General features: G+C 39.7%; 1 protein-coding gene and 1 long non-coding RNA gene across 4 annotated transcripts in view; one reads left to right on the forward strand and one right to left on the reverse strand.

The window, feature by feature from the left end:
• Positions 1 to 1,224: 1,224 nt before the first annotated feature.
• LOC117014349 (uncharacterized) lies at positions 1,225 to 5,768 on the reverse strand. 3 transcript variants are annotated; one of them, XR_004421496.1, is made up of 4 exons: positions 5,599 to 5,768; positions 5,121 to 5,430; positions 4,735 to 5,022; positions 1,225 to 1,792 (listed from the first exon to the last, which is right to left on the reverse strand). It is a non-coding gene; the product is annotated as an uncharacterized LOC117014349 (long non-coding RNA). The 3 variants fall into 3 exon arrangements; XR_004421495.1 differs by lacking the exon at positions 1,225 to 1,792 and adding an exon at positions 2,167 to 3,688; XR_004421494.1 differs by lacking the exon at positions 1,225 to 1,792 and having other exon boundaries at positions 4,539 to 5,022.
• SLC44A3 (solute carrier family 44 member 3) overlaps positions 5,427 to 21,845 on the forward strand; it is an 86,601-nt gene continuing 70,182 nt past the window's right edge. Inside the window, 6 exon segments of the mRNA XM_033092098.1 lie at positions 5,427 to 5,743; positions 5,959 to 6,066; positions 11,131 to 11,273; positions 13,544 to 13,566; positions 13,569 to 13,673; positions 14,607 to 14,700. Of these exon segments, the coding sequence (XP_032947989.1) occupies positions 5,495 to 5,743; positions 5,959 to 6,066; positions 11,131 to 11,273; positions 13,544 to 13,566; positions 13,569 to 13,673; positions 14,607 to 14,700 (722 nt within the window). The 5' untranslated portion in view covers positions 5,427 to 5,494.

Here is a 21,845-nt window from a genome sequence, read left to right on the forward strand (position 1 = left end):
GCTCTATCACAGGACCTCGTCCAGGCCCAGAAAAACAGAGACGGCCACAGAAACCAGTGGAGTTCCTGGTTTATGGGTAGCTGGCGCCCTTGTCTTCTTCCCCTTGTAGGGCCTCTAATCATTATCTTTTTTGGTCCTAGCCTTTGGTCCCTGCTTCCTCCACCTTTTCATCTAATTCCTGTACAGCAGACTCCAGGTGTTCGCAAATGGAGCTGTCCGTAAAATGCTTCTCCTACAACATTACCAGTCCCTTCCACAATGTCCCCCTCCTCTCGCTGCCCCCGTTCAACCTGAAGCAGCTACAGAAGAGAGACACGATGGCCCCTCTCCTTTATAATAACAAACAAGGCTGGAATGGTAGGTCTCTGAATGTTAGAGACCTTGACTTAATGTTAGGTCTCTGAATGTTAGCTCTCAGAGACCTTGACTTACAGACAGAGCTATGACTGCAAGAAAACAACAAAATGTCTGTTGGCCTGCCCCTGCAGACAGAGCCAAACTTGCGATAACAGAAAACACCACAAAACAGCTACTGGCTTGCAGGCAGCCAACATTTTCTGTTCAAACAATGCTACCCTGTCAGCACAGCCCCTATAAAAACCTCCTCACCTCCTCCTTCGGGGCTGCAAGTTTCCTTTAGGTGTGCAGCCCGGACAATAGTGGTCTTTGCTCAGTCCAATATACTTTTCTCTCTTACAATAAAAACTTTCTTAACTTGCCTGACCATACGCATTCCTTTACCGGCCGACCTATCAGTGTCAGTTTCAAGGTACCATTATTTTACATGATACCAAGAAAGAAAAAAATGCTGAGAAGTTATGCTTTCTAATTATATTACTGAAGATATCCCAATTTCAGTCTTTAAAATATGAAAAAGTGAGCCTTTAAATTGATTAGATGCAGTATATATGCATATTTAAAAAATGAATTAATAAACTTGTGCCCCCCCGCCATAGTAATGTAAGGCAGACACGAGTTTCACGGATTTCCATTCAATCATTATGTGTGAACACACAGCTAAGAAAACATAACAGAGAACCATTTTGTCTGTGGGGTGTTGGGACTGAGGGTGGATTAAGAGGGCAGTAGACAGAGAAGGCTTCATAAAAGAGGGGATGTTTGATTTGCGCATTGAGGGCAAAAGAGGACTTCAAGCACTATTTCCTGGGAGATTGTAGACTGAAAAGAGCCCTGAGTATAGAGAACATGGTTGATATATTTTTTATTTTACTAAAGGCTTCAATGATGAAATACATATTTCAAAAACGTATGCCTTCAGAGACATTTCTTTGAGACAGTATGCGATAACTCTCTTTTAAAACGTGGCCCCCAACACAATGAGACAGCTCTATTTAAGATGACCCTTGCAAAGCCTTAGAGAAACTCTGGGATGTAGCCAGACACATGATTTTGTAATTCATGTTAAGGATTTGGAATTTAATGTGAGAAGTGTGGGAGCCATGGGGGTCGGGGGAATTTGAACAGAGAGATAATGACCTGATTTATGTTTATTTATTTTTTGCCTGATTTGTGTTTGAATGGACTGTTTTGTCTATGTGGGGGAGAGATTACAGAAAGGCAAGTGTGGAAGCAGAGGGATGGTGATGATGGTTGGGGCTAAGGTGGACTAGGAGAAAATATTTGCCAATCACATAAGTGATAAAGGACTTATAACCAGACTACATAACAAATTCTCAAAATTCAATTATATAGGTACAAAACTTGGTGAAGTGAAGTAGGAAATGTCTTGAGGTCATTCACAGGAGGGCTTTGCTCTGTGCAAAGTAGAAACCTAGGGGATAAGAGATCTGATTACTACACAAATAACATTACAATCAGACTGAATGGAAATGGACAAAGGAAAGCCAACAAATTAGATTCTGCAGCCAGCCCCTAGCAGTGCAAGCATCTATCTTCAAAAGAATTTGAGGACTCTAGAATCTGATTGTCTGTGCTTCCATATTCCAGTTAGAAAGTCTGTGGTTAAATTGGTTAAGTCTATGAAAGACTAATCTCAATTTTCAAACCAAGCATGAAAAAATAATGAGTGAAGAAAGTTCCAGACAAGCTTCATACCATATACCACCATTTTTAATAACATTCCCTAAAAAGCAAAAAATTATGTCATTTAAGGAATAAAATATTGTGAGGTAAGTGTGTTTCAGCAAGGAGTTGATAAACAAAATTCAGAACCAAGGTTACCTGTGAAATTGAAGGTTTGGCAAGGGATGGTGTTCAGGAGGAACGTTATGGTAATGCTCCAGTTCTTAAATTGGGAGGTGGCTTCAGGGTATGCCTTATAATTTAGATATATTGTACATGTAACATATATATGCTACATACAACTTTATTAGGCAATATTTGATATATACAAAAGAATATATAACATAAATGATGTAATTTAATGTATATAACCTTTTGTAATAAAAAATTATTTTTAACCAAACTGAAAGTTCCAAGGATTACATTTAGGAAGGGAGCCTGGTGGCTATACTGTCCTTGTATTCATGCACACGAAAGTAGAGAAAACAATTTAATTAATCTCCATGTACACTTCCCCCAACTTTAGCAATTATCAATTGATGGTCAATTTCCCTAACACCTCCACCCACTTCCCTTTGCCCTGGATTTTTAAAAGCAAATCCCAGACAACCTATCATTTTATAAAAGTTTCAGTACGTAAATCTAAAAGATAAGGACTCTCCTTTTTAAATTTAACCCTGATGACATAATCAGATCCCCAAATTCATTAGTAGAAATTAGTACTTAAAATCAATAAATATTCAATCAGGATTCACATTTCCTAATCCTCCTCTTCTTATTTTTACAGTTGGTTTAATTTGGATCTAAACAATGTCCATACATTGTAATTAGTTAAACTATCTCCCAAGTCTCTTTTAATTTATAGGTTTACTCTCTGTCTTTTTTTCTTATAATATTTTTGCTGTTATTGTTATTGTTGATGTTGATGTATTTGAAGACTTTCCCACTCTTTGTCTTACTGGTGGCATCCCAGTGGTGTCATTTCACTTGTTCCTCTATTCTCTGTATTATAATTTGGTAGTCAGATTCAGGTGGACTTTTCTGGCATGACCTCTTCACAATGTAGTCTTCACTGTGAGGACACTGATGTCTGATGGTCCCTTTTTGTGATGTTTGGAAAACTGTGATATCCTAAATTCTATCTTTCCTTCCACTCTTATAAGCCAGAATACTTCTATAAAAAGAAACCTCTTTCATCAGTTATGGGATTATCCTGAAGTATGATTTGTATAGAAGAGGCAGGATGTGCTTGATTCTTTCCCTTTATTTACCAGTTTTGGAAATAATGAGTCTGCCCTCTAGAATCTTCTCAAGGCAATCAATGAGGCTTCATTTTTACTTAGTATTAGTGTGAATGTATGAATATTAACATATTCGATGTGTTTCAAGATAGGATATTTATAGTTTTTTTTAGGGTCTGGTACAAGATGGGTCTTTCGATGCAGTGAGGCTAATTAGATTAGGTAAGTTTTTCATATAATAGTTGAGGATTGGTGGATGCAGTAAGGGAGGGTTTGAAGAGAGCCTTGAAGGGTACAGTCATGTGATAATCTAGAAGAGTGATCTATGGTTCTGATGAAGAGCTGTTCTCTTGATGAGAGCTAGTTGGGTCTACTGCTCCAGTAAATGGATTTTTAGGAAATTCCTAAAACAAATAATAAAGGTATTATATATATATATATATATATATATATATATATATATATATATATATAATATGTATATAAAATAAAATGTGTATGTAAAATAATATGTATATAAAATAATATGTATATAAAATAAATAATAAAGGTATGTCTTGAGACTTGCCCTTTCCATCTTAAGGTTCTTTCAACCTTAAAATTTATTTCCAGTATATGTCAAATATTTCCTCCTCTCCATTTGTATATCATTCCTTTTCTATTCTAGTTCTAGCCTTGATGTTAATTAGAAAATTTAAAAATAAGCTGCCTTATTTTATTTTTAAAAATCTTTTCCTGCTGTCTCTGGAGAGTGGAAACTCCTCTTCCAATTATGAATTCCTCTTCAGCTTCATCTATTCTACTATTTAACCCATGTTATTTATAAATAGCATCAATGAATATTCATTCCAATTATTCTATTTTTCATGCCTAATCTTTCTGTTCGTTTTAGTTTCATAATATTTTTCCTGATTCAGATTGCTATTGTCACCCCTCATCTTCACTATATTTACATGCTTATTTAAAACCTTGGTCCATAAGCTCTAATAACTCAGTTTCAGATGGTAAATGTTGTTCAATTGTGGTCTTTTTATAGTAGTTGTATTCCTCAGATGTCTAGTTATGCATTTGGCATGTGAATTCATGTTCCCTGGCGTTTCAGCTACCCTGATAAATATTCCTCTGGCCAGGTTTCTACCATCAGGGGAGAAGCAGTATGGAAGCAAACAGTCACCCAGCAGCCTTCGTCGTGTGTGTGTGTGTGTGTGTGTGTGTGTGTGTGTGTGTACGCGCGCGGGGAGCGGGGAGGAGAGTCAGTGGGGTTGGAGGAGAGTCAATGGGATGGAGGATCAGTCTGCAGCTGTTTTAATTTCACTAGCATTTCAACTGTGAAGGGTCGGGCAATGATTGTCCCAAAGCAAAGTGGGAGAGAGGCAGAATCTCAGAACCTCAAATTCTTTTATTCCACCTCCCTCCTCAGCATTTCTTCCCTCCACACTCCCATTCTCACAGATGAAGGCCGTCTTCGGGACCCCCTGGGTTTCTATTCTTCTTGTACTTCCTAGCACCGGCGGTTTCTCCGGGGACTTGTGTTTCTCCAGGGCAGACTGTGGGAGCCATCAGAGTCCACCGTCCTGGTAGAAACAGCAGCGGCATGCGAGTCACAATGGTGTTTGCAGAGACCCACCTTGAGAGCGTCTCCTGGAGTGTCTGGGTTCAACTCCTTGCCTTACAGTTTGCTGGCTGTGTCTCTTCCGCGAGTGACATCGCTGCTGTCCTGTGCCTCAGTTTCCCTCACCTGCAGATTAGGGATAACGAGAGTTTATGCCGTGTGGATTATTTAATAATGCTTATAACGCAATACAACAAAATCTGGCACAGGTGAGCGCTACTCACCTGTTCACTGCGGATCATACAACACCACGTCTGTCCTCACCCCTTGGTATGGATTGGCTGAGACTTCCCACTTTCTGCTCATGGCCGTGGGGGACCCGCTAACTAGGAGGCATCCCGGACCCGGCCCGAGGCCCCAGTGCTGACGTCGAAGAGGTGAGTGTCTGGAGTACTGGGGAGGCCGGGCCTCTCCGGAACACCGCAGGGAAGGCGGCAGACTCCGCGGGGCGGGTGCGCGCAGAGGGCAGAGTTGACGGCACTCGGGGGCGGCCGCAAGGGGGCGCTGCGCCCCTTCCTGTCGCTGGGGCTAGGACTGGGAGGGGAAGTGGGCGGTCGCTGGATCAGTGTTGGCCCCCAGTCCCGGCAGGAGGCACAGGATGCGTTGCCTCAGCGCCAAGCACCTGTTGAGTGTCCGCCCCGGGGGAAGGGACCCAGGGGTAGGTTACCGGGAGAAATGGGTTCAGGCTCCTCCTACACGCACCTGCCCCACCAGGACAATTCTGCCGTTCCCGATCCGCGCTGATAAAGCCCGGCGCTCCGAGCCCTGGGCACCTCTGGAGGGGGACCTGGGATCCCACTGCGGTGCTGGGGCACGACCGTGGGGCCGTCTCCAGGTGCACTGCCAGGTAGGGACTTGGCGACTGGGGACTTCACATCCGTTCCGCGCGAGGTGTTTCCAAGCGCTACGAAAGCTCCAGGTGGCCATGGTACAATGCAAACAAACAAACAAAAAAAGTTACTTTGAGCAGTCTTAAAGTCAGTTTGGGTTCCGTTTCCAGGTTGGGACCCGTTTGGTGCTTTATCCCCTTTTCGTCAACTTTCTCCCCTCTTTTTCTGGAAGGTTTCTGCAGAGAGAACCCCCAGGCAACGACAGTGGAGACCGCAGATTTATAGGAAATGCACAGATACGACGTGGTTGTTCTTGTTCTTTCTTTTTTGGACGGGTTTGGTAAGTGTGAGTGCCTGATGGGAAAGACACCAGAGTTGTGTGTCCCCAAATAACTGTGCCCCAAATGTAAATCACATGCCCAGGGCCTATCTTGTGGAAGCCAGGGCTTCTGGGGGTATCCAGTGAAAGTTGGTGCTACAATGAGAGACACCTGCCATGATAACAAAATAAAGATCAGTCCTGGGGAATTCAGGTCTCAACATCCTAGGCTCGCTCAGTTAGAAAGGCTGTCTTGTTGCTGCAGGCCTCCTTCTAACAGAAGGCCCCATTAGGAAATAAGAATCTCCCTTTGCAATGCAATGGGAATTGTTTAATAGGCCAGTGTGTGGTCTCTTATCTGAGCTCACTGTGTGGAAGTTCTTTTACCATCTCCGCCCCCCAAATTAAAATGTTCCTCAAATGTTTGCTGTTCTTCTAACAGGAAAATCCAGGGTGAGCCTATCGTGTTTCCCCGAAAATAAGACCTAGCCAGACCATCAGCTCTAATGCATCTTTTGGAGCAAAAATTAATATAAGACTCGGTCTTATTTTACTATAATGTAAGACCAGGTCTTATGTAATATAATATAATATAATATAATATAATATAATATAATATAATATAATATAATATAATATAATATAATATAATAATACTGGGTCTAATATAATATAATACCGGGTCTTATATTAATTTTTGCTCCAAAAGATGCATTAGAGCTGATAGTCCGGCTAGGTCTTATTTTCGGGAAAACACGGTAGAAATAAATTACTGTTAGTTTAGCTAAGCAGAACACACACACTTGGTTGTGTTTAGCAGCCAAAGGGAAACAGGTCTTTGGTATAAACCCTCTAGTTAGATAGGTAACGATTTTTTCCCCAAGTTTTTTCTTCTAGTTTCCAGGTATGTAGAATTGCTGGTAGACCTCATCAGGCTGTGCTATTTTAGTCCTGGGAGAGTCTCTCAGAAGCTGAATCTTGAGGCTTTGATACTTATTTTACAGTTGTAGGTAACAGCAGGAAAAGCCTCACTCAGCTTTTTCCAAGACCATGTTCATGAAATCATCCATTTCAGATTGAGGCATGCGTTTGCTGTCTGGTAAATGATTAATTTATAAAGCCTGATAATAGCTACCAGAGAGTAATTTCCTTTGTTGAAAACGTTAAAATTGGAATAGACCCTAAAATACCATATTTGTTCCTCTTTCTTTAGGAAAGCATTTATTCACTTGTTGGCTTTCCCGACTGATTTCATATGGACAGACATGGTTACAGGCACAGTGAAATGTTGGACCTGAAAGGTGTAACCATATGTTCAGTTGTCTATTTCATGGCCCTTGGAGTGGAGAAAAATTGTGCACCTACAGCAGCTCTTCCTTAACTCCCCACAGAAGGCTGGTGTTTCTATCTGGGTCTGCCGTTGTATAAATGCATGGAGCAGCTGTTCTGCCTGTGCCTGGCAGCTTTGACCTTGGGCTGTTATGTTATTTAAAGGTCTTCACTAGCCCCTAGTACTTCAAACCTAGTACATCACTGCCAAACTCTCAGTCCAACAGCTGTCTGGGGGCATCATAGCCTGAACAGTTATGAACCATCTGTGAGGTGGCACAGAACTAGAAATTGCTCTAAAATTACATGCCATTTGCAAAATAAACCTGAAGGCTTCAATATGCCCGTGTTCTCTTTACTACATTAAATTTGAATAATGAGAGTACTTAGTTGACTGGCTTTTAGTATCTTCGGGAACATTTTTTAAGCCACAGACATTTAAAACTAGAACAAGGTAGTATTTTCTAATGCTTCTGCTGTGCAGTCTTTCTAGTCTTGTGACATCCTGACCTTGGTGATGTGCTGGACAGGGTTATTATTGGTGGTGCTGCCTGCTGTGAGAGCTGGACAACGAAGGTTTGGGACGAGGATCCAGAATTATAAACAGGGACATTTTGTTGCAGATAGAGTACCAGCTTTTAAAATATTTTCATAAGACATGTAGGACAGAATTTCTCAAAGTCTATACCATCTCTACCTCTACTTACCTCTCCAGTGTCCTCTCCCACCTCACGCTTTCCTACTTGTCTTTCAAAGTGCCATTTTCTGATATCACCATTGATGGTGAACTCCTTAGCAACCACACCGTACCTGGTACACACACCTACTGAATCACCTATCATATGGAATTCTGATTGTGTGTTTGAAATTAAAACCACATAAATATGCACAGGTAATTTTTGACAAAGAAGCAAAAACCATACAATGGAGAAAAGAAAGCCTCTTCAATAAATTGTGTTGGCAGAATTGGAGAGCCACGTGTACAAGAATGAAACTGGACTGCTATCTGTCACCATGCACCAAAATTAATTCAAAATGGATCAAAGACTTAAGCATAAGACCTAAAACAATAAACAGCATTAAAGAAAACATAGGTAGTAAACTTATGGACCTTGGGTTCAAAGAGCATTTTATGAATTTGACTCCAAAGGCAAGGGAAGTAAAAGCTAAAATAAATTAATGGAACTATATCAAACTTAAAAGCTTCTGCACAGCAAAAGAAACCATTGACAAAATAAAGAGGCAACCAACTGAATGGGAGAAGATTTTCGCAAACAGTGCCTCCGATAAGGGGCTAATATCCAAAATATACAAGGAACTCATGCAACTCAACAACAAAAAAACAAACAACCCAATTGAAAAATGGGCAGAGGACCTGAAGAGACATTTCTCCAAAGAAGACATTTAAATGGCAAATAGACATATGAAAAAATGCTCAACATCACTAATCATCAGAGAAATGCAAATAAAAACCACAGTGAGATATCACCTCACCCCAGTCAGAATGGCTATCATCAACAAGACAAATAGTAGCAAGTGTTGGAGAGGCTGTGGAGAAAAATGAACCCTCATACACTGTTGGTGGGAATGCAGACTGGTGCAGCCAGTGTGGAGGTTCCTCAAAAAATTATGAATAGAATTACCATATGACCCAGCAATCCCTCTCCTGGGTATCTACCCAAAAACTCTGAAAACATTTATACATAAAGACACGTGTGCTCCAATGTTCACTGCAGCTTTATTTATGGTGGCCAAGACATGGAAACAACCAAAATGTCCTTCGATAGATGAATGGATAAAGAAGTTGTGGTATATATACACAATAGAATACTATTCGGCGGTAAGAAAAGATGAAATAGGACCATTTGTGACAACATGGGTGGATCTTGAGATTATAATGCTAGCGAAGTAAGTAAGACAGAAAAAGCAGAGAACCATGTGATTTCACTGATATGTGGTATATAAACCAAAAACAACAAAAGAACAAGACAAACAAATGAAAAATAAAAACTCATAAACACAGACAATAGTTTAGTGGTTACCAGAGGGCAAGGGGGGAGAGGGGTGGGAGATGAGGGTAAGGGGGATCCAATATATGGTGATGGAAGGAGAACTGACTCTGGGTGGTGAACACACAATGGGATTTATAGATGATGTAATACAGAATTGTTCACCTGAAATCTATGTAACTTTACTAACAATTGTCTCCCCAATAAACTTTAATTAAAAAAAAGAAAGAAATTAAAACAAAGTTTTGATGGTTAAAGTAGTAGTAGTATGGTAGGGACTCAGGATCATCCAAATCCTCTCCCTCTGCCCCCATAAAACCTTCCACTGCTCCCTATGAGTTTCCCAAGAGAGATATTAATATAAAGAATACTGATAAATGGATAATATCACTTCATTATTAAATCTATGGTGAGCTGGGCACAAGCACAGGACCCCTTTCTTGCCCCTCAGTCCTAACCCAGTCAGGATCCCCACAGTCCAAGTTGGAAGAGCAGTAGAAGACTGTTGAGGCTGCGTGAGTGCTCAGTTACACCCACAGCCTGGGAGTAAGGGGTGAGGGATCTGTCTACCAACAAAGGTGACTCTCTCTCCTCCTGGAGTCTACCTGAGGAGATGCTGGGGGACTGGGAGCTTACTTCCAGGACATCTGCAGCTTATACATCCTGCTTGTCTCCTAAGCCGTGTTTTTTGAGGACAGGAACTCTCTTTTGTTCATCTTTCTGTCTCCTAGTGACAGAGTCTCTGACACACACTGCACACTTGAAGACTGTTATTTTGATTTCTAAATTAATAATGAATGCAGAATATCTGAAACATATTTGACTTTGGAACAATGTACCTTTGGAACATATGGTATCAATACTACATTAAATGGTGTATTATATCCTCTCTCCTGGAATGACACTATTGATACCGAGAGTATTAAATGGTATGCTATGCATCATATATTGAGAAACTTACAACACTGTTTGTTTTAGAGGAAAATACATACTCAATCTTGATAGAAGGACTATCAAGCATATTAATGGAACTGAAATTTTGAGCTGACATTTCAAATATTCCAAACTCATTATGAAATTGGATAAAAGTAATTAATAAATTGTAAGATGTTATTGTCCCTCAGAATACTTGAGGTTCTTTATTTTGTGTATTTTAAGCATATTTCAAAACACTATCTTCACACTCATTACACACAGTATTTTGGTACATATCAACCATGTTGCCTCAACACTTGAGGGTCAGAGTCTTCTACTAAGACTAAGAGAAAAAGGAAGAGAGAAGGGGAGGTGGAAGGAGGAGGAGAAAGGAAGGAAAGGAAGGAAATTCAGGGAGAGAAGACAGAAAGGAGGAGGGAAGGGGAGGAAAGTAGGAAGGGAGAATGGATGGATGGAAAGAAGCAGCATAGTGCTGGTGTACTTAGATAAAACAAGAACCTCAAGGGGAAGAAAATTGAGCTGTCCTGGTGAACTTAGGCCAAAAAGAAAAAAATGACAGACTCTTGAGAAGAGATGAGAAGATGGACCGGAATCTGTGTCAACATTATAGAATGTTTTCCTACCTAACCTGTTAAAATAAGTGTTAGAGTAGCAGCAGTGTCCTAACTGACAGTATTGCTGAAGGAGAGAAGTGCAGTGATGCTAGGGAGTTCATTTTGTACCCAGTTCCATTTTATGTCAGCATTTAGGGATGGGGCACAGGTTCGCAGCCCTTTGGCCAGGCTCTCATGTGCCACCTGGATTTTGCCAGATGTTCATCACAGGTTACTCGGTGGTCGCTGGAGCCACAGGAAGACTTCTCTTTGGCTATGACAGCTTTGGCAATGTGTGTGCCAAGAAGAGCTACCCAGTAGAAGGGGCTCCTCTTTCAGGGCAGGACATGACCCTAAAAAAGTAAGTGTTCAAGTAAGTCCCCAACCAATAGAGGCATTATATCATATTTCAAACTTTGTGTAAATTAAGTCATCCGAGCCTGGAACCTGTTTTCCCATTCAAAATTCTGTGAGTCCATCTCATAAAAAGAGAGGCATGTGTGTAGTAATAAGGACACAGGTTTTAGAATCAGCCAGTCCTAAAATCAAATTCAGCCTCTGCTACTTTTCAGCTGTTTGACCTTGGGCAGAGTACTTACCCTTTGTGAGCTGAGTTTTCATCCTTTTAAGCATGGCTCGTTATACCCACCTCCCAAGGTTGTTTTAAGCCTCTGCTGATTGTTTTAAGCCTCCCCTGAGACACACCATGAGCTAAGGCTTACTAAATGTTAGTTGTTACTCTTATTATCATAAAGTATTGGAATCATGTTACCAATTGTATGTTACCAAGTGTACACCCTCCCTAGTATTGTGTCCACGTGGAAATACCTCCATCCTAACTGGGAATGCTGGGGACTGTGTCTCACCGTACCCAGTCTCCACTCTCAACCATGGAACTGTGGGATCGCATTTTCCCCCTTCAACTCCAACACAGGAACAGGAAGGGAAGAGATAAGAGTCCCCTGAGGGGAGAGAAATCCCTGGCCATGATTTTCTATAGGTAGACTGACTGCTTGTAATAATTTTTGTGACTTGATGAGCAAAAGCAGCTCCTAGGAGAGAAATCTTGAGGGTCTGAATAGGTACCAAGTGTAAGTTTGGCGTCACCAAATATGAATCTCGGACCAGGCCTCTTCTACCCCAGAGTGTTGCTACTGAGGTGGGGTTGAGGGCGGGTGATTTGTACTCTGGGTATAGATTACCTGGGGCACTTCCGCTGCACTTGTGATGGCACTTGCAGAGAACAGGAGGAGGAAAGGGCTGCCCAGATGCACCCATGCTCCTGTGTCACATCATATTCCTAGTGCAGTGCTGAGACATAATCATCCTGCTCTGAAAAGTCTCTAATTCATTAATCTCAATAGCCAAAAAATAGAAGCAACCCAAGTGTCTATCAACATATGCATGGATAAACAAAATGTGGTGTATACATATTATGAGGTATTATTCAGCCTTGAAAAGAATGGAGATTCTGACACGTGCTACAACATGGGTGAACCTGGAGGATATTAGGCTAAGTGGAATAAGCCAGTTGCAAAAAGAAAAACATTTTGTGATCCCGCTTACATGAGGTCCCTAGAGTAGTCACATTCATAGAGACAGAAAGGAGAAGGGTGGTTGCTAGGAGCTGGGGAGGGGGTACAGTGGGAAGTTATTGTTTAATGGGTATGGAGTTTCAGTTTTGCAAGATGAAAAGGGTTCTGTGAGTGGGTGGTGGTGATGGCTGCACAATAATAGGAAAGTACTTAGTAACACTTAAAATGATTAAGATGGTAAATTATATGTATTTTACCACAATTAAAAACCTTTAAGTAAAATATATGTTTATCATATACCCAGGAAATCTGTCCTCTCATCTATTGTCGTACCACCTCCCTTTCTCCCATCCCCCTGAAGGTGAAGGGAAAAAAGCTTCTGGGACCCCTCTGCTGACCCCTCCCCTGGAGGGTCACTTTATAGGGCTCTTCCTCTGACATTCCTCCGATCCCAGCAACCTGGACAGGTACTGGGCATGGGTCTGGGAGCTGCCTCTGTTAGCCCCATACATGACCCGTTAATGACACACCAGTTTTGTTTTCATGTCCCACCCGCCCAGTGTCTGAGCAGCTGCAGCAAGAGGGTTCTTATGAGTGTCCTGGCTTTTAAATTGGGAGGCAGAGGGAGAGATAGCCTTGGCCTCCTTTTTCCCTTTTCACTTCCCCAGGTTCAGCTAGTCTCTGAAGTATAGTTGAACACTCTCAGGTGCAAATATGCTTTCTGTGGATTTCATTGAACAGTCTATTCACTGCCCTGATCTAGCAGTCCGTGGCAGTTCAGTCAGTCCCTTCCCATCCTTAGTGACTTCCTCAGATAACTCCCTAGTATTATCCCCCAGGAAAGGCTGAATCTGGAAAAGGGAAGTTTTGTTAACATTTGAGTGTGGTTCCCAAGCTGCATGACTTTCTAGATGACCCCCAGTAGTTATAATACATATTGAATAATGCTGAGGCTTTTGATTATAAAAGCTTTTGATTATAAAAGCATAGTTATTCCCACATTTGATAACATGTGGATATTTTTTAAGTTCCACAATTAACCCCAACGAGAAGACATGCTCTAAGACATTCTCCTGCTGTTTCTTTTGTTTCCTAGACATGTGTTCTTTATGAATTCCTGCAAGTCAAGGATGGCAGGCTTGTTTCCACTGCCCTCTGTGTATCCAACTGTCCTGAAGAGAAGCTCGATACCCTGGAAGAGATCCAGCTCTTTGCAAAGAACAGTGGTAGGCACTGAGGGACCAATTCTTACTCCTGAGGCTAGGGACCACGTTGGGGTAACCTGTGCAGACCTATAAGATATAAGAGACAACTTACCCTGACACTGTTTTCTCTGGAAAGGTGAAAATTGTCTTTCTTTGGAGGCCTCTTCTTGTGTGAAAAACGCCATAAACATTATCTCTTGAGCTTGTTCAGTTTCATTCAAGTTTATCTGGATTTACCTGAAACGCTAGCTATTCTCTGCTCACTGCTAGGGAATATAGAGTAGACAGCAAACATTTAGGGCCTGAAGGCAGGGTCAGATGGGTCAGAGAGCTCTGTGCACATAGGCACATCCAGTCCTAGAGAGCACGCCCAGGCTTCCTGTTGAATTGCCAATAAGTATATTCTTTCATTAAAATGTTGGGGCCCATGGTTACCAGAGGGGTAGTTGTAAGTTGTACCAAACATTTGTGTAACTGAAGTACCTCGCTCTGAGGCCACCTTTCAGAATTATGTTAAAAGGATTAAACAACCAAAGGAAAATAAAAGAAATTGAAGGCAACCTACTGCCAATTTTATCTGCCTGTGAAATAGTGTACCAGATTTTAAAAACTTGTTTACAAGGCTGGGTTGAAAATATCAAGCATGTACAATAAGTAACCTTTAATTATTTTAGTACCAATCATATAATGGTAGTATAATTTTAATTGTGAATTTGAGGTTTTAAAGAGAAAGTGAAAAAGAGAGGACCTAACTTGACCTCACATGGTATGCTTATCCTTTTTGTCTTTAAGTCACCCATAGACCTATTTTCTAGGTCTGAGTTCTGTATTCTGTCTACTTACCACTTTTGTAAAATGACTTTCCTTACTATAAAATGGATTCCTTACTGGATCTCCTGGAAACATGGGCACAATATAGGAAAATGGTACCGTCTGTGTATCTTCTGGTTCCAGGGTCCTTCCTGTGTGTTTATAGTTTGAATTCTTCCAACTACACTCAGAATGCACATGCAGACTCATTGTGCCCCAGGCTACCAGTTCCTCCAAGGTAAAAGCTTCCATACTTTTTCCTTATCTATCAACAAAAGTGACGGGGTACTTGGGGAATGTCTGTTACTCTTCTAGGTATTGTGGGAAGCACAAAGCAGATAGTGGGTAAAGATCCTGCCTTCAGGGATCTTACAGTCTACAGAGAACCAGGGATAAACAAAGAAGGATTATTTGCAACATACAACAGAGGATTATGAACCAGGCTAACTAAGAAGAAAACTGAACAAACAATAAAGATAAAGTAATCCTAGACAACACTAGAGCTAGCAAAAGTAAAATATATGGATTGTTACTGAGTGGTTTTATAGTTTGTGTGTATTTTTTCTACTCCAGCAATTTGTTACAAAGTAGAAATTGTTAACTTTTGCTTTTTTTATTGCAACCAGACATTGTTCGTTTTTAAAGCTCTAGATTTCTCCATGAGAAACAAACCTAGATGTGCAAGGCCAAGGGGCCACCACACCTTTCTTCTCAATGAGAACAGAAAACAGGTCCTTCTCAAGAAGACCACTCAGTGAACTCCTTTCAGGGTCTTATTCATCCCTATCAACTAGGGCAGGATCTGGCATACAGGAGGCGTCTTATATTCATAGATAAAGAAAGCTATGATGATGAAGAAGTGGTTGCATTGCCATGGTAAATGGCTCATGTTTGGGCCATTGAGAAGGCTAAGGAAAAATGCAATTAATGATCATTTCCACTGTCAGGATGCTGAGATGTACTGAAGGACGACTTGGGTTTATTTTGTGTTACCATTCTTTTCAAAATTATAAATATGTTTAAATGAATGAGACTTCTGTGCAAAATCCACGAGAAATAATAATTTAAGTAGTACAAGGCATTGTGCCAACTGTCTAGTACAGTGTTTTGCAAACTCTTGGTTGGAACCCACAGTAAGAAATTTATTACGTCAGAACCCCAATATATACATCCCTTCACACATACTTATGAGGTCTGACAGTTAAGTTCGCAAACTTGTTGCAACGCTGTTGCTAACCTTTTTTGTTATCAGAGGGATTGTTCGTTATGAATTTGTACCAACTGGACAAACAGTTAACCAAGTTTACTATTTGGAAGTGCTGAAAAGGCTGCGTGGAAAAGTTACATGACCTGAACTTGTCGCCAACAATTCATGGCTCTTGCATCATGACAATGCACCAGCTCACACTGCACTGTCTGTGAGGGAGTTTGTAGCCAGTAAACAAATAACTGTCTTGGAACACCCTGTCTACTCACCTGATCTGCCCCCCATTGACTTCTTTCTTTACCTGAAAATAAAGGAAATATTGAAAGGAAGACATTTTGATGACATTCAGGACATCAAAAGTACTATGACGACAGCTCTGATGGCCATTCCAGAAAAAGAGTTCCAAAATTTCTTTGAAGGGTGGACTAGGTGCTGGCATTGGTGCATAGCTTCCCAAGGGAAGTACTTCAAAGGTGACCATAGTGATATTCAGGAATGAGGTATGTAGCACTTTTTCTAGGATGAGTTCATGAACTTAATTGTCTGACCTCGTATGTATATGGAACAGAAATAGAAGTCTCAAAAAACAAGATTTCCCCTTACTACATATGACTCACTCTAATAGTTCCTATTCTATTTTACTTTTTTAAAAAAGTAATTTATTTCGTAATCTTCTAATGGGTTGCAAATGAAGCTTGAAAATACTGATCTAGCATGTGCTAAAAAAGTACTTGAGTAGGTTGTAAATAAGTAGGAGGAAGAAGATAGTTGACTATCCTTGTGACATTCTTTTCTAAAATAAATACTTTGTGCTATAAGCAGTTGAAAGAGGAGAGAATTATTTGCAGAGGTGAATACCCATTGCATTTTTCTATAATATTTTGAAAATTCTGGGTCATGTCAGATATTATAAAAATGTCTCAGTGAAACATAACTGAACCCAGGAAAATAAACTACAATATTTTAATAGTTTGAATGGAAATTGTTTAAGGAGAGAAGGATTTTTTTTTTAACTTTATACCCTTTGACTCTCAACTCCCCATGTCCCCCTCCCCCCAGCCCCTGGCTACCACCATTCTAGTTTCTGCTTCTATGAGACTATTTTATTTTTTTTCCAATTACATTTATTGAGGCAGTCCCTATAAAACAGGTCAAATTTCCTTGATATCTGGGAAAACCAATATTCCAGAATTTTCCATTACCATCAGAGCTAACTTACTCCTTATGATACCAAGATAAACTAAATGGTTTCAGTTGCAGGGGATAAAGAGGCATTTGTGGACATATACTAGGAATTTAATGCACAACAAACCCAAACAAGAGATGAAGGCCCATGGGAAATATAGTACATTAAAGAAATGAATAAATCCGTTAACCTTTTGTGTATACCTTACAAAATGCTCTCATATGGTAACTCCCACAGCCCAGGGTACGGTATTACCATCATCCTCATTTTGCAGGTAGACTGTGGTCCCAGCTCTGCCAATAACTAGCTCATACCCGTGAAGGAGACTCAGGCCACCCAGGGCTCAGCTGTTTAGTGCATGGCCAGGCCTCACACCACAGTCATTTTGTCTGTCCCTTCTCTCACTAATCAGTATTAGAGACACCCGTTTCATATATGGCAAATAAATCATGGGGAAAATAGAAGCCAAGCACCTTTGAGCAGACTAACCATATTTTAATTCTAATTCACAACTTGATTTATTTTTTTCTTGGTATGTATTTTTTTAATACATAAATATCCATATTGGTTTTGCAATGTTCCTGTGTGATATGTATTTTAATATGCATAAATCATATTGCACGTTTTTCTTAATGCTCTATATTTTATAGATCTGTTTATGTGAATGAAGGTTAGGGGGATTATGAGGGATGCAGTCAGTGCCCTGCTCAGACCTGCTTTTCCAGATATAGTGACCTGACTCCCAGCTGTTGTATGTATTGGCTGAAAGCCACTCACAGACACCACCTTCACTGAAGAACTGCCCTTGGTCAAACAGAAGCCAATTAGCCAGGAAGACTTACCTCTCCCTGCTACCCCTGCCCCCAGGATGTGGCCAGTGACTGACAGATATAGGGGTACAAGTGCCCCAGAGCACCCCTTGGGGTCAGGCTAAAGCGAGTCTCCGGCTGAGACCCCCCTCCTCACTTATCCTTATCTTTCTTCACCCTTTTCTTTCTCATTCCTTTCCTCCTAAGAACACTGTACCCCTGAATCACTTAAACAAGAATCACTTAAACGAGAGTCCCTTAGGCTCTGACCTATGATAGTGACTGCACATTATCATCTAAACTGGTACAACCACCGTTCTATTCTCTGCTTCTATGAGATTGACTATGTTCCATTTCCCATATAAGTGAGATCATGTAGTATTTGTGTTTGAGAAGGGTTTTTTAAAGAACACTCTTTGTAATTGTGCCTGCAGAAGGAATTGAAAGAGAATGGAATTTTTGAGGTTGTAACTTAACCGGAGTTGGATCGATTCTCCTCTTCCTATAAATGGGATGGTAACTGCAACTCCACAGAAGCTTGATATTGATGATGATAACAGCAAGCACCTAGTGACCTTGTGATATTTGTCAGGTACTTTTCTAAGCTCTTGACGTGTATTAATTTATTTGGACCTCACAAAGCCTTTGTGCTGTAGGTATTGTTTTCATCCCTGTTTTATAGCTGAGAAAAGCGATGCAGAGATGGGTTAAGGCTGTGGAATTGCTGGTGTTCAAACTCAAACAGCATCCACATTTATTTCTATAACCCAAAACAAACAGTCAAGGCTACATTGGTTTTATTTTGCCTGGCAAGTGGCCTCCTTGGGCACACACCAAAGTGTGTGTGGGGGGTCCCATACCATGTGTCCTAGGGTCACCATCTCTCTACCTCTCAAGCCAGTCCTCGTCTTTTCATTGCTTAAATGTAGACCTTTCTAACTTTTCAAGTGAAGACAAAACAGCTTATTGACCAGCTTTTCTTGGATGGATTTAGGCAGATAGAAATAACCTTGAGGGCTCCATTTCCTTTTCCTACACAAGCAAGTGTTTGTTTTAAGATAGAAATGATCATATTTATCATGGAAGAGCCGGGCCAAAAGCAAAAAGCTTGAAAACATGAGAAGTGTGGCTATAGGGCCAAAGTGCATTTTCTAAATACCTCTTTTTGACTAAACCAATTGTTTCTTCTTCCTCTGTTGATCACACGAGGTGTAACATACCCTTTTAGAACAATGGCTGAATATCAAGGTTTGTACTAAGTAGCTATGAGCTTTTAAGGGCAGTGAAAAATTACTGCAGAAGATAGCATGCAAGTAGATCTTTTTCCTCTGATGTTCAATGTAATATTGTATTTTGAGTCCCCTGTGTATTTAACATCTGAAAGGCTTGGGTTTTTCCCTCTAGTAAATCAAGTTCTAGCCTCCCACTCAGGTGCCCATGAATGTCACTGCATTGTTTGCTCGGATGAATTCCAACAGGGTAATCTAAATATATAATTAGTTTTTCAAATTACTTCCTGCAAATTTGAGTGGCCTTGCTGGTAAGGAAAGGAAAAGCAGAAGTGGAGAAGAAACCACAGTCTGTGGCCAAAAGACACAGCCCCATCCTAGCTAATGAAGCACTTTGTGGTAAACTGGTCAGCCACCCACCATGGGTGAGCTGCACTTTATATGCCTCTCTTCACCCTCAAGGCTAAGGTGGGTCATTCTTTACTAGCACAGGGTTATTAAGTGCCTAAATAGTTAACAAACCATGTTGATAAAATTAAGGTCTTAGGGAGAATTGTGTCTGGGGAAAAACAAATAAAATGACATTAAATCTATATCAGGCATTAAATCTATATCAGACTTTATTTTTCAGAAATACTAAATGAAATTTCAGAAAACATTTGCTTTCAAACAATTCATATTTGTTGGTGGTAAGACTACTTAGTAATAGAAAATAAAAAGAAATTAAAGTTTTAAAAATTGGAAGGCAAGAGGTAAAATGCTCTGCAGGTGGCAAGAAAATTAACTAAAAAACTACAAATAATAAGAGAACTTATTTAGGTGGCAGGGAACAAGATAAATATACTGAAATCTGCAGCATTTATATTTTTGAAAAGACTCCTTTTACCACAGGAAGAAAAAAATACGTACAAAAACACAAGTCCCTGGAAAGAAATTTCATAACAAATGAATACGAACCACAGAAAGAAAACTTAAGTAGACTTCTGAGGTACAAAGAAAAGTTGAACAAATGGAAAGACAGACTGCGTTCTTGATAGTACAATTCAGCATTATAAAGATGTCATTTCTCCTGAAGTTGAGCTGTAAATTTATCATGATTGCAGTAAAAATAACAACAGGATTTTTTTCAGAAACTGGATAAGCTGATTTGAAATTTTATAATGAAAATGAAAAACAAGAATGGCCAAGAAAAATCTGAAAAAAAAAAAAAACAATGAAGGGGACTAGCCCTCCCAGTTTTTTAAAACAACATACTATAGTACTGGAAACCATGGGAGAATTATTTTATAATCTGAAAGTAAGGCAGGCGTCTAACTATGACATAAAACTCAGAAGACATAAAATAAAACATTGAAAAATTTGGCTGCATTAAAAACAAATATTTCTGCATGACAAAAACACTAGAGACAAAATTAACAGGCAAATAAGTTGCAATTTATATAAAAAAGAGATTGATTTCTCTAATTTATAAGAGGTCTTACTAATCAGCTTTTAATAGACCAAATTTCTCAATATAGAAATTAGATAAGGATATACACTGATGCTTCAAAGAAACAAAATAATATTATTAAAACATACAAAAAGAGGCTATACTTCCCTCATGCAGGGGAGATTCCATTTAAGGCTCTTTTACCTTGCAGACTGGCAACATCTCTCGAAGATTTGATAATGCACTGTATTGGCAAGGGTATGGGGAAATAAGCAGGGAGGGCAATTCATCAGTATTCATCATGATGAATGTGCACATCCTTTAATCAAGCATTTCTACATCTGGAATTTAATCTACAGGTATCCTTATACCAGTATGAAAGGACATTTGTGCTAGCTTATTCACTGCAGTGTTTGTAATAGCAAAAGACTGAAAACAATGGATGTCAGTGGAGGGCTGCTTAAGTAAACTATGGTATATCATTTAATGTAACACTGTTTCGCTCTTGTTTTAATAAGAGACTAGCAAGCTGGGAATAACTCAGAATTTTCTCAGTTGGATAAAGGTCATCTATGAGAAATCTACAATTAATCTATACTTAATGGTGAACTATTTATTGATCCACCTAAGATTAGAAATAAGGCAAGGATATCTGCTCTTACCACTTTCACTCAACATTGTAAAGGAGGTCCTAAGAATTGCAATAAAGTAAGGAAAAGAAAAAAGAAGAAATGAAACCATCTTTATTTACAGGTGTCCTAATTATTTACATAGATAATCAAAAGGTTACTTAACCTCTCTGGGGAAAACAGTAAAGCTAAATTTCAATATATCATTTTTATACAGCAGTTTAGGTTATGGTGATTTAGTGGAACACAGGAAAGCAAGAAAATGTGTCATATTTATACCAAATTAAGGATGTTGACTTATGATACTAATTTGTACAACTTTAATTTTGTTTAACACTAGGTGCCAAAATAAGCTTTATTCCCTATAATTTAAAGTGTGTGTGTGTGTGTGTGTGTGTGTGTGTATTACTATGTACAGTTAATTCCACTGTTTTGGCTGCAATAAAATTGTTTTTGAAAACAAGACAATGCAAAGGAATTTTAAAAATAACTAAGTGCACTTAGCGAAATTGCAAGATATGAAGTCAAAATGAATTTCTATATACTAGCAACAAACAATTAGGAAATAAATTTTTTAAGTCTAGCTTAAGCAGCATCAAAATATAGAATACTTAGGAATAAATTTAACAGAAAGAATGGGCAACCTCAGCTGAAAACTTAAAGCCATTGCTGAGAGACACTGATACCTCAATAGGTAGAGAAATATTCCTTATTCACGAATTGGAAGTTTTTAATATTGTTAGAATGTCACTTCTTTCCGAATTGCTCTACAGGTTCAACACAATCCTTCCAATATAATTTCTGTAGAAATTGAAAAGTTTATTCTCAAAAATACAGAAAAGCTAAGACCTAGGGCCACAAAGATTCTTGAAGAAGAACAAAGTTAGAGGGCTC

The sequence above is a fragment of the Rhinolophus ferrumequinum genome, chromosome 22, assembly GCF_004115265.2.
Source record: "Rhinolophus ferrumequinum isolate MPI-CBG mRhiFer1 chromosome 22, mRhiFer1_v1.p, whole genome shotgun sequence".
Classification (NCBI taxonomy): domain Eukaryota; kingdom Metazoa; phylum Chordata; class Mammalia; order Chiroptera; family Rhinolophidae; genus Rhinolophus; species Rhinolophus ferrumequinum.